Source organism: Gracilinanus agilis, chromosome 3, assembly GCF_016433145.1.
Source record: "Gracilinanus agilis isolate LMUSP501 chromosome 3, AgileGrace, whole genome shotgun sequence".
In the NCBI taxonomy this organism is placed as follows: Eukaryota; Metazoa; Chordata; class Mammalia; order Didelphimorphia; family Didelphidae; genus Gracilinanus; species Gracilinanus agilis.
Genome location: NC_058132.1, coordinates 4,337,116 through 4,350,440, shown reverse-complemented (window position 1 = coordinate 4,350,440; position 13,325 = coordinate 4,337,116). Strand labels below are relative to the sequence as shown.

At 40.6% G+C, this 13,325-nt stretch overlaps 1 protein-coding gene across 1 annotated transcript; it reads left to right on the top strand.

The window, feature by feature from the left end:
• Positions 1 to 352: 352 nt before the first annotated feature.
• On the top strand, positions 353 to 3,528 carry LOC123239426 (zinc finger protein 665-like; the record flags this gene model as incomplete). The annotated part of the gene is made up of 3 exons (XM_044666695.1): positions 353 to 436; positions 2,302 to 2,486; positions 2,571 to 3,528. Coding segments are annotated over exons 1-3 (1,227 nt in total), but the record flags the coding sequence as incomplete, so codon positions are not given.
• Positions 3,529 to 13,325: the final 9,797 nt, after the last annotated feature.

The following is a 13,325-nucleotide window of genomic DNA, read 5'->3' as shown; positions in this document are numbered from 1 at the left end:
ATAATTGTTGTCAACCTCACTTGTTAGGTCTTGTCCAATCCTTTATGATTCCATGGACTATGCCAGCTTCTTCTTTTCTCCACTATCTCTGTTGAAGTTCCTGTACATTGTTTCCATGACACTATCCATCTCAGCCCCTCCCACCCCCTCATCCCCTTTTCCTGTTATCTTTGCCAACATCCAGTTAGTCTTACTTTCTCATTAAATGGCCAAAATACTTAAGCTACCACTTCAGTATTTTACCTTCCAGGGAATTCTTTGAATTCATTCATCCAAGTATTGACTGATTTGATCTTCTTGCTGTCGAAGAACCTCTCAAAAATCTTCTCAGTTTGAAAGTGTCCATTCTGTGATGCTCAGCATTCGTGTTACAGTCCAATTCTCCAAGCCATACATCACTGCTGGAAAAAGTCTAGCCTTGGCTACTTGGATCTTTGTGAGGAAAGTGATGTCTTTGCTTTTTAGTAGGCCATGCAGATTTCCCATAGCTTTCCCCCTAATGAGGAGGGATTTTGATGGTTGCACTCACCATCTGCAGTGATCTTTGGCACAAGAGGACAAAATCAAATCCTTCTTTTGTTCTTTTCCTTCAATTCAACAGGTATTGATGGGGCTAGTAGCCAAGGTCTTAGTTTTGATCTTTTTTTTTTTTTTTTTACGTTAACCTTCAAGTCAGATTATGTATTCTTCTCCTTTACCCTCATCAAGAGGCTTCTTGTCCTTCCTCACTTTCTGCCCCGAGAATGGGATTATCTCCACAGCTAAGATGGTTGCTCTTACATAATGATCTGTGCACACACAGACATAAGAACATGTGAAGAAAAACTAGGTAACAGAGTGGATAGAGCAAGTGTAGATTCAAGGGTACCTGGGTTTAAATCTGTCCTCAAAAAATCCCTAGTTGTGTGACCATGGACAAATCACTTTACCTTGATTACCATCCCTTCTTATTCAGTCTTGGATTGATATTAAGACAGAAGGTAAAGATTGTAGAGAAAATGAAATATAAATAAGAACACATATAATAATAAAATTATTTTTCTTTTAGAAAGAAAAAGAAAGTTCATTGTAGAAAAAGCATCTAGTACTGTGAAAAGAGCGTGCCCATTCAAAGGGTTTGATTTTTGGTCTCAGTTGAAGGGAAATTGGTCATTTTATTCAGACATTTTGAGTTCATGGCCCAAAATGGGAATGTAATGAGAATGGTGGTCCTGCTTATTGTTCAGTTTGTATGATGCTCCAGCACTGTTGTACCTGGAACTTTCTATAAATTAAGATAACATGGGGATGTATGGTAATAGAACTTTCAAATGATTGATTCTGTTCACTTGAGTTCTGAAATCTCTTCTATTTGCAGGAAAATAAATGATGAATAAGTCTACTTTCTTTCAGTGGTAAGAAACTTATCTGTCTGGATTTATGTGTATCTGTCCTCATGTATGGCTGTCTTTGTTTCCTTCAGATGGAGGGAGGAAGCTTGAAATGAGTGAGACTAATATAAAGCTCAGAGAAGAGTCACAACAAAAATTCATGAATGATGATCACTGTGACTTCACTCTGAGAGAAATCTGTGACTCTGATTTCAAGATAGAAAAAACACAAAAGTTTCACCATGAATTTCATAAAAATGGAAAGAATATCAGGCAATATTCCATCTTAAGTCAGCATAAGAAAAGGAGGTCAGGCCATGACTCTTCTCAGGATGGTAAATATAGGGAATGCTTTACTGAACAAGTGGAGTTCGTTGAGTCTCATGAGAAGCCTCCAGTATTACAAACCTATGAGTGTAGTAACTGTGAGATGACTTTCAACTTAAAATCAGAACTAATTAGACATCAGAAAAGTCATGCTGGAGAAATACTTTATACACATATAAATGCAGTTGAGGAGGCCTTCAGTCATAATTCAGAGCTCACTTACCATCATAAATTTCAAAATGGAAAGAAATGTTATGAGTGTAATGACTGTGGTAACATTTTTAAGAAACAGTTAACACTGAAGCAACACCAAAAATTTCATAGTAGCACAAAGCTGCATAAATGTATGCAATGTGGGCAAGCCTTCAGGAGACAGTCATCACTTATTTCCCATCAGAAAATTCATACTAGAGAGACATCTAATGAGAATCCTGAATGTAGTAAAACTCTCTGTGAAAACTCATCCCTTAATGCATGTAAAAGAAGTCATACTGTAGAGCAACCTCTTGGATGTAAGCAATGTGGAAAGACTTTCACAAAGAAATCCCATCTTGTTGTACATCAGAGAATCCACTCTGGAGAGAAACCTTATGAATGTAATCAGTGTGGAAAGAGCTTTAGACAGAGTTCCACTCTTACTGATCATCAGAGAATCCACACTGGAGAAAAATCTTATGAATGTAATCATTGTGGAAAGGCTTTCAGAAAGTCATCCAGACTTGCTCAACATAAGAGAATCCACACTGGAGAAAAGCCTTATAAATGCCATCAATGTGGAAAGAGTTTTAGGCTGAACTCCAGTCTTACTTCACATCAGAGAATCCACACTGGAGAGAAACCTTATGAGTGTAATCAATGTGGAAAGAGTATCAGACACAAGTTCAATCTTGGTGTTCATCAGAGAACCCACACTGGAGAGAAACCTTATGAATGTAAGCAATGTGGAAAGGCTTTCCCAAGGCCAGACAGACTTGCTCAACATCAGAGAATCCACACTGGAGAGAAACCTTATGAATGTAATCAATGTAGAAAGACTTTCAGGCATTATTTCAGTCTTGCTGAACATAAGAAAATCCACACTGGAGAAAAACCTTATGAATGTAATCAATGTGGAAAGACTTTCAGATCCAATTCTGATTGCCTTAAACATCAGAGAATCCACACTGGAGAGAAACCCTATGCATGTAAACAATGTGGAAAGACTTTCACACAGAGCTCCAATCTTGCTCTACACCAGAAAATCCACACTGGAGAGAAACCTTATGAATGTGATGATTGTGGCAAAGCTTTTAGCAACCATTCAGCTCTTCTTGTTCATCAGAGAATCCACACTGGAGAGAAACCTTATGAATGTGATTATTGTGGCAAACCTTTTAGGGACCGCTCATCTCTTCGTGTTCATCAGAGAATCCACACTGGAGAGAAACCGTATACATGTTATCAATGTGGAAAAGCTTTCACACAGACGGGCCATCTTGATATTCATAAGAAAATCCACTCTGGAGAGAAACTCTATGAATGTAATCAATGTGGAAAGACTTTCAGAAAAAGCTCCCATCTTGCTGAACATCAGAGAATCCACACTGGAGAGAAACCCTATGAATGTGATGACTGTGGCAAATCATTTAGCAATCGTTCATCTCTTATAGTTCATCAGAGAATCCACACTGGAGAGAAACCTTATGAATGTAAACAATGTGGAAAGGCTTTCACAAAGACGAGCTCTCTTGCTGTACATCAGAGAATCCACACTGGAGAGAAACCTTATGAATGTAAACAGTGTGGTAAGAGTTTCACACAAAGGAATAATCTTGCTAAGCATCAGAGAATCCACACTGGAGAGAAACCTTATGAATGTAAATAATGTGACAAGACTTTCACACAGTTTCAATCTTGCTCTACACCAGAGAATCCACTCTGGAGAGAAACTTTATGAAGGTAAGCAATGTAGTAAAACCTCCAGGAAACAGTCATCCCTTATTTCCCAAGAAAGAATTCATCCTTGAGAGAAATATTATCAGAGTAATGAGTGAGAAAAAGCATTGAAATGGAGGACAAAGCTTTATTAGTCATCCTGAGGACAAGCTGAATATGGACTCAGTGTGGGAAGTCCTTCAGTCAAAGATCATCTCTTACTTAGGGACATCATCAGAAGATTCATAGTGGAAATCTGTAAAGTGCTTTGCAAACATTAAGTCCTTTGATGTAAATGCTCACTATTATTACTATTCCTTGGGTCATAAGTTTCATAGTAGTAGAGCTATAGGTTTAAAATTTTGGACGATTTAGTCACATTTCTCATCATTGAAAATGAAACTCAAAACAGTGTTCAGGCAGGCAGCAAGTATAATGATAGGGCACAGAGTTTAGAGTCAGGAAGTTTCAATTCCTACTTTAGGAATGTGCTTCCAGGCACATGCCTTTTGCTGGAAGGGAAAGGTTCCTAGACATCAGAATCTTCACACTGGAAGGAAGGCTTATAAAAACCATGATTGTAGGAAAGCTTTCACATGGATTTATTCTTGACTGTACATTGGAGAATAAAGCTTAGGGATCAAATTAGCAAACAAATCCTTTTTGCATTAGTACAGGTTTAATTAAATAATGTAAACTTCACATTGTGCACAAACACCGATAAAGGTAATACATTTTCTCCTGAAATGCTATTGTTTCTCATTACTCCTTAGTAACATTGCATAGCATTCTTATACCATAAATTCATCAGCCATTCCCTAGTTGATTAAAATACTCCCTTGTTTCCTGTTCTTTGATGACACAAAAAAGTTCTAGTATATTTTGGTTAATGTCAGTCATAATTTCTTTAGGCTAATAGGTAACACAGTGAATAATGTTTCTATTGCAGTCAGAAGACCTGAATTCATATCCAATATCTGAAACTAACTGTGTGAACCTGGTTAAGACATTTAATATTTTACTGCCTCTCTTTTCCTTAACTGAAGAATGTGTACATTAAGGACACCCACCTCATTGGGTTGATGTGAGGATCAAATGAGGTACTCTCTGTAAAGTGCTTTGCAACTATTAAATCACTTGATGTAAATGCTCACTATTATTACTATTCTTTGGGTCATGAGTCTCATAGTAGGGCCACGAGTTTAAAGTTTTGCATAATTTAGTCATATTTCTTATCATTGAAAATGATACTCAAAATGGTGTTCAGGCAGGCAGTATGTATAATGATAGGGCACAGAGTTTAGAGTCAGGAAGTCTTCAATTCCTACCTCAGATGCTCTCTACGTATATAACTGGGAAAGCAATAGCTTTCCTGTGCCTGCATACTGCCCTATAAATTAAGAAGGTTGCCTTCCTTGAGTACAAACAAAGCCTCAAGGAGAAATGCAGAGTGGACACAAGGTTAGCAAAGATCCTTGGAAGAGCTCTAGAAAGATTTTAAAAATCAAATCAAAATGGTAGAGGAAAATTTGGGGAAAAGAAATAAAAAGCAAATCACGAATATTATGGTGGGAATAAAAAGCTTAGTAAAAGGCACTCAAAAGAGGAAAATATTCCTTAAAAATCATAATTGGCTAAATAATAAAATAGGCACAAATATTCATTGTATTTCAATAACTCCTTCAAAATTAGAATTGATCAAGTGGAAGCTAAGAAATATGTGAATCATCAAGAGAATAAAACAGTCAAAAAAGGGGAAAAAATACAGAAACTTTTCTCCTAGGCAAAATAGCTGATTTGGAAAGGGGATGAAGTGAAGATACTTTAAAAATTATTGGAGTAGGGACGGCTAGATAGTCCAGGGGATAGAGTACCGGGTGTGAAGTCCAGAAGACCTCGGTTCAAATCTGGCCTTAGATACTTCTTAGCTGTGTGACCCTGGGCAACTCACTGAACCCTAGTTGCCTAGACCTTACTGCTCTCCTATTTTAGTATTAATTCTTAGAATTATTGAAGTACCCATAAGCCATGATAACAGAAGAGCTTAGACATCCTATATCAAGATAATATAACAGAATACTACTCAGAAATCTGATAACTAGAGGGCCAAAGTAAAAATTCAAAGAGCCCACCGATCACTTCCTGAAAGAAATCCCAAGATGAAAACTTCCAGGAATATTAAGCAAGATCTATAAATCTTAAGGAGAAAGTACTCCAAACTGCTAGAAAGGAAGAATTGAAATACCATGATATCATAATCAGAATTACACAATATTTAGTAGTTTTTACTCTTAAGGACTAGAGAATTTGGAATATGATATTCTGGAAGGCAAAAGAAGTACGATGGCAAAAAAGGTACTTATAACAAGTAAAATAACCTACCCAGGAAATCTCAGTATAGTCTTAAAGGGGAAGGGGGTGGTAGGGAATGGTTATTTAATTAGAAGATATGTCAGCATTCCTAAAAGTCAATGAAATTTGACATTCAAGCACAAATTTTTTTTAAAAGGATAAAAAGGTAAAATTGAGTGAGAAATGACACCTGAAAAGGTTAAATGCTTTAGAATCCTCTTTGGGAACATGCCACATGTATCTGCTAAGAACTTTATGATCATTCAGTTAGTGAGGAGTCTCCTAGGAGGGAATGGGTATGCGTCTATTGTGTGGAGATGATCCCAAAAGAAGAATGGAGTAGTGGGAAAGAGGGATGCACTAGGAAAGGGGAGAAGGGAAAGAAAAATGGTGCAAATTACCTCATTTTAAAAAGGTGTTCATGGAAAATTTTTTCCAATGGAGGGAAAATTCGGGGTAAGAAGTAGATATTTTATGTGTATATGTTTATGTACAGAAACACAGCTGGGGAAGGAGGAGGTGAGGGGGCCAAGAAAAAGGATGATGCTAAGAGTGTAGATTCAGAGAGGTTAGTGTTAATGATCAGAATTTGAGGAGGGGACAGTCTAAAAATGATAAAGGTAAATAGAAGAGAATAAGGAGGTAGGAAATGGCTAGTTAGCAATTATAAATGGATGTAACGAAGTCAGTTATAAAATGTAAGAGGAGAGCAGGATGGATTAGAAAACAGAATCCAGCAATATGCTGTTCAAACCTGAAGACACTGAGAGTTAAAGGAGGGGACTGGAGCAGAATCTGATTCACATCAGCTACACTTAAAATGGCAAGCGTAGCAAAAGTGAAGTCAGACAAAGCAAAACTAAAAACAGTCCTAATAAGAAGAGATAATCAAGGAAAATACACTTTGCTAACATCAATACTGAACCCAGATACACCAAATAGAGTATCTAAATTCTTTTAAGGAAAAGTTAAATGAGTTACAGGTGGAAAGAGGCAGGAAAACTATACCAGTGAGGTCCTGCGTTTAGTCTTCCTAGAGGTTGTTGGGGGAATGGCCAAACAAATTGTGGTATGTGATGGCGATGGAACACTATTGTGCAGTAAGGAATGATGAACTGCTTGATTTCTATAAGAACTGGAAAGACCTTCATGAACTGACACGGAGTGAAAGGAGCAGAACCAGGAGAACGTTGTACACAGAAAGTGAACCATTGTGGGATGATCGCAGCAATGCAAGGACCCAGGACAGTCCCGAGGCACTTGAGAGAAAGATGCTCTCCACATCCAAAGAAAGAATGGTGGGAGCAGAAACGCGGAAGAAAAACATGATTTATCATCTCTTTCTCTGGGTATATGATTTGAGGTTTTGGTCTTAAAAGATCATTGCAAATATGAATAACATGGAAATAGGTTTTAAGTAATAAAATGTATAACCCAGTGGAATTGCTTATCAGTGCTGAGTGTGGAGTGGGAAGAGGGGTGGGAGAGAACATGAATCATGTAACCGTGGAAAAATATTCTAAATTTTTAAAAATGTACTCCTCTCCGACTGGATGAACCTAAGCAAAAATGAATGAGAATTCAAGAAATGAATAGAATTTTAGAAAGTTAGATATGATAAGACTTCTGGACACGTTTAAATAGAGTGGAGTAGAACTATTTCTCAGCTGTCCATTATTAAAGAGATTTTCTTAATCTCTCTTGGTCTCTTTAAGAGCAGAATGATTTCTAAGGAAGAATAGGTCCTGACAGACTTCTGTGAGAGAGAGAGAGCGAGCTGAAGATTCCCTTACCTAGGAGACTAAAAAAGAGAAAGCTTTGGTTTACCCTGGATAACAGCCTCTGACCAAATCCTTTCAGCAGACTCTATTTTTTAAAACTAGCTGAGAGAGGCGTGTCTAAGATTGGCATTTCAGATCATGCTAGCAGGGAGAGAATTTTGGGCTTTCAGTAACTTGGAAGAAGCCTGACCTAGCAGAGAATTTGAGAGTTTGAACTGTTCAGCATTTCGGAATGGTTGTACTTAGCGCTGTTCCTGGAGGGCTCATTCATAGCATATTTTCTCCTCAAGAGAAATCAACACAAGGTTATTTTGATTAAATTACAGACTCAAGGGGACATCTGGGTAGCTCAGTGGATTGAGAGTCAGGCCTAGAGATGGGAGGTCCTGGGTTCAAATCCGGTCTCAGACATTTCCCAGCTGTGTGACCCTGGGCAAGTCACTTGACCCCCATTGCCCACCCTTACCACTCTTCCACCTAGGAGCCAATACACAGAAGTTAAGGGTTAAAAAAACAAATAAATTGCAGACTCAAGTAGACAAAACTGAGAAACACTTCAGTAGTTTTAAAATTCAGAAGGAAGATTCCCCTCCATTCAAAACTGCCCAGCCCATGCCCCAAGCTGATTTACTCCTATCTCCTCTTGTGCAGCTTTTGGAAGCCCATAGCTTGACCTCCTCAGCCCCTTACTCCTCCTCCCCTTGCTCCACTTCTCCATCTGTATCCCCTGCCCCCTCTCCCCACTTCCATCGTAGCTAGTTCTCCCTTCACCCTGCTTCTTCCTCCCAAACCCCACTCCCATTCCTCCCACCCTGCCTCCCCATCCCCTGACCAACCCCTTCCTCTTAGCCCAAATACTCCTCCCCCTTCCCTCACCTGCTCCATAGCAACCCAAATGTCCAGCCAAGAGACAGAAATCACAAATTCAGTTAAAGGCCTATTCCCCATAAAAGAAGTACCCACCTTCAATAAAGCTGGAGACATGGTGCCTTTAAGACACTATACACCTTTCATACCCCTAGATATTGAAAAATTCAAGCAATATTGTCCTTCTTTTGAAGATGAACCTGTGATAGTAATAAAAAAAAGGATGGAAAATATCTGTAAAACATAGTATCCAGTGTGGTAAGACTTGGAAAATTTACTCCAAGCTTTCTTGTCAGAAAGAGAGAAAAATAACATCATCTCTCTTTCTCATGAGACCCAAGGAAGGAGAGCAGTTCATTGGCCCCAACAACACTCAAAATGGAATTTGAATACAGAGGAAGGCTACTTAAAACTATGCCAGGCCAGAAATGCATCACTCACAGCATGAGAGCTTGCTCTGATAGGCCTGGAACATGGGCAAAATTCGAGAATATTAGAAACAAGAGGAAAATACCTCCCAGTTTATGGATAGAATTATTGAGCTGGGAGGTAGATATATAGACTTAGACTTGTCCAGAGAAAGGGCTGTTAGACAAATATATAGGCAATTCATTAAAAATTGTTCTAAAGTGGTTAATGACTATTTTAAGACTAGCTGCCCAAATTGGGACTCTATATATCTCGAGAAATTGAGAAGGGTAGCCATCTATGTGTTTAAGGGCTATGAACAGAAAGATGAGAACAATACCTTAGTGGAGGACTTAAGGAAAGAAATAAAACTTTTTTTCTTTTCTTTATTGCTTACTATTTATTAATAAAATAATTAAATTATGTCATAATAATGATAATGATAATACTATAATAATGCTGGGGGCAGCTGGGTAGCTCAGCGGATTGAGAATCAGGCCTAGAGATGGGAGATCCTGGGTTCAAATCTGGCCTCAGACACTTCCCAGCTGTGTGACCCTGGGCAAGTCACTTTACCCCCATTGCCTACCCTTCCCACTCTTCTGCCTTGGAACCAATACACAGTACTGACTTCAAGATGGAAGGTAAGGGTTTAAAAAAATAATAATATAATAATGCTATCTCCTGAGGTCCCCTGTGACCTTTGGGATTTTTTTATTTATTTAGAATATTTTCCCATGGTTACGTGATTCAGGTTCTTTTCCTCTCCCCCAAATTCCCCCCCCCCTTCCTGTAGCCAACGCGCATTTCCACTGGGTATTACATGTGTCATTGATCAAGACCTATTTCCATATTACTGATAGTTGCACTGGGGTGATTGTTTAGCATCTACATCCCCAATAATATTCCCATCACCCATGTGTTCAAGCAGCTGTTTTTCCTCTGTGTTTCTACTCCCACAGTTCTTCCTCTGAATGTGAATAGCATTCTTTTTCATAAGTCCCTCAGAATTGTCCAGGATCCTCACATTGCTGCTAGTACAGACGTCCATTACATTCGATTGTGCCACAGTGTAACAGTCTCTGTGTACAATGTTCTTCTGGTTCTGCTCCTTTCACTCTGCATCAATTCCTGGAGGTCTTTCCAGTTCACATGGAGTTCCTCCAGTTCATTATTCCTTTTAGCACAATAGTATTCCATCACCAACAGATACCACAATTTGTTCAGCCATTCCCCAATTGAAGGGCATACCCTCATTTTCCAATTTTTTTGCCACCATAAAGAGAGCAGCTATAAATATTTTTGCACAAGTCTTTTCCTCTATGATCTCTTTGGGGTATAAACTCGGCAGTGGTATGGCTGGATCAAAGGGCAGGCAGTCTTTTATAGCCCTTTGTGCATACTTCCAAATTGCCATTGAGAATGGTTGGATCAATTCACAACTCCACCAGAAATGCATTAATGTCCCAATTTTGCCCCATTTCCTCCAACATTCATTACTTTCCTTTTCTGTCATGTTAGCTAATCTACTAGGTGTGAGGTGGTACCTCAGAGTTGTTTTGATTTGCATTTCTCTAATTATAAGAGATTTAGAACACTTTTTCATGTAATTCTTCCACTGACTACACAAAGGGACAAAGGTGCCCAAGAGAGTCAGACCCTCTGTTACTAGAGATAGCAGACAAGAGGCAGAAGTATGGACCCAGGGAGAACATCCAGGCATTCTCCAGCATGACTTCCTTGTACAACTCCTTCTGACCAGGGTCCAAGAGGCTCCACTCCTCCTGGGTTCACAGTCCACAGCCACATCCTTGAATGTCACCAACACCTAAACCACCAAAAGTAACAGGGTACAGAGCTAAGGAGACTTCAGAAGTTGTCCAATCCAGCAGTCACTAAGTTTTAGAAGGAATCTGAAGCACAAAAAAGATCCCCTCCAAGGCCTCCCCTTAGGAGTGTTCAAGCCAGCCCTTGTACCCTCACTCATGGGAAGCCCAACAGAATTCTGAGAAGTTTCTCTATGGTCAGTTGGAAGGAAGGTGAGAAATGCGTTTCTATGAATGGTTTCTCCTGCTGGGACGTGAGGAGCTGTGTGTCCTATCAGTGACCCAGGAAGATCCGAGGAGGGAAAATACATGATGTGAAATCTCTTCCACACAAGCTGGCCAGGAGTCTATCAGACTTGGTGCAGGCCAGCAGCAGGCCCATCCCAGAAGCCAGCACAAGCCTTGGAGGCAGCTGAATCAGCCTGGACTTGCAGAGTCCCATCCCACAGGCTATTCTGGGTCCAGGCAGCTGGCCAGAAGGGAGGCCCCTTCGCTGGCACTTGTCTAGGACATTGCTGCATCGCCCCTCTGGGGATCCGGGTCCCAGGCCGCATTCACAGTCCCAGGATGAGCAGGAGCACAGCAGAGCCTGTGACAGCAGAGGAACACGAATCCTGGCCATAGTTCAGGGTGCAAAATAGAGCTTGTGGTTGCTTAGAGACACAGACAGCAGCCACTCTGCCTCTTCTTATGTCGTGTCCTCTTGGGGCAGAGAAGCAGAAGCCTAGAGGGGCCTCTTGTAGAAAGGGAAGGAGGAGGCCTCTGACTGGCCACTACTGTGGAAAGAGAGGACACATAGCAGGAGAATGTCGTCATGAAGAAAAGATGAGGCACAGCCAGGGCTGAGTGGAGGCAGAGCCAGGCTTGGAGACAGCAGCTGTTTGGGAGAGGAAAGGTGAGTCTCTATTGGATGGTGCCAGAACCAAGAGTCCAAAGGGTCATCCAAAGGCAGGTCTACACCAGCCTGGCACAGGTGAGCACAGCTGAAAGGGCTTCTGATTGTTAGCATCAGGGGTCGGCAACCTTTTTGGCTGTGAGAGCCATAAATAAACGCCACATTTTTTAAAATGTAATTTCGTGAGAGCCGTACAGTGCTCACAGTGCGCGCTCCTGTAACAGTGCCTGAAAAAAAAATGGACTTTATGGCTCCTGCAGAAAGAGTCATATCTGGCCCTCAAAAGAGCCAGATATGGCTCAAGAGCCATACATTGCTGACCCTTGGATAGCATGAATCTCTTCCAGCCCGATAAAACACAATGAGACTCACTTGTGTTTGCTTCCTTTGTAAAGCCATCTGGGATGTGAATCTGCTCAGGAAAGTCACCAGGAGGCCCCTCAGAGCCTGGGCAACCCCAGAAGTCTGTAAGATGCCAGCTGGACAGCCAAAGCCTGCCGGGGCTCACCTTAGCTCTTAAATGAGACAATAATCATTCGTTGCTGGCTTTTCTCTCTGGGGCGCTTTTTGGAAATTCCTCCAAAGGCTGGACTGACTTCCAGAAGGAAACTTCAGTGGCTCATTTGGAGGTGAGGTCAGTGACTCGCAGCCTCCGAGTCATCCTTCTCTGCTTAAGGCTTAGCTTTGTGCTGAGACCATGGCGGGTCCCCTGCATTAGACTCCTTTATCTCACCTTCCTCCTGTCCACTGGCTGCTCCTGTGTCTCAGGCCCCACTTCTGGTCCTTCCTGGCTCTGAGCTCAGCCACTTCACTGACACATGTTGGGCAGGACTTGAGGCTCTCTTATGATGATTTCTAGCCCTCACACGAAAGGAGAACTAAATCTGGGGGCTGGAATGCAATTTCCTCCCTACATTATTGTCAATGCTCTGATAGTCAAGACTGAATACTGAGGATTTATTTTTATTTTTTTAAACCTTCACCTTCCCCCTTAGAATCAATGCTATGTATTGGTTCTGCAGCAGTAGATGGTAAGGGCTAGGCAAAGGGGTGAAGTGATTTGCCCAGAATCACACAGATAGGAAGTACCTGAGGCTAGATTTGCACCCAGGACCTCCCTTCTCCAGGCCTGGCTCTCCATCCACTGAGCCACCCCACTGACCCCCCTGAGGATTTATTTTGAAATACTTCTTGGATCTACTTTTCAGGGATTAATGCCAAATTATTTATTTTATATTTTATAATTTTTTCTAACTCTTGCTTGGTTTTAAAATCTTTCTTTTCCCCATAGATCTGACTACTATTCTGTGTTCACCTAATTTACTTATAGTTTACTTCTCTATATTCAAGTCATTCCCCCATTCTAAATTTATCTTGGTATAGGGTGTGAGATGTTGTTCTAGACCCAATCTCCCCCATACTGTTTTCTAATTTTCCCAGCAGTTTTTGTCAAACAGTGGATTTTTGTCTCAAAAGCTGGGTTCTTTGGGTTTATCATAGACTGTCTTGCTAAGGTGTGTGATAATTAGATTGAGTCTACACTGCCCATCTTTAGATTTAATCACCAAAGGTGAGAGCACCTTCC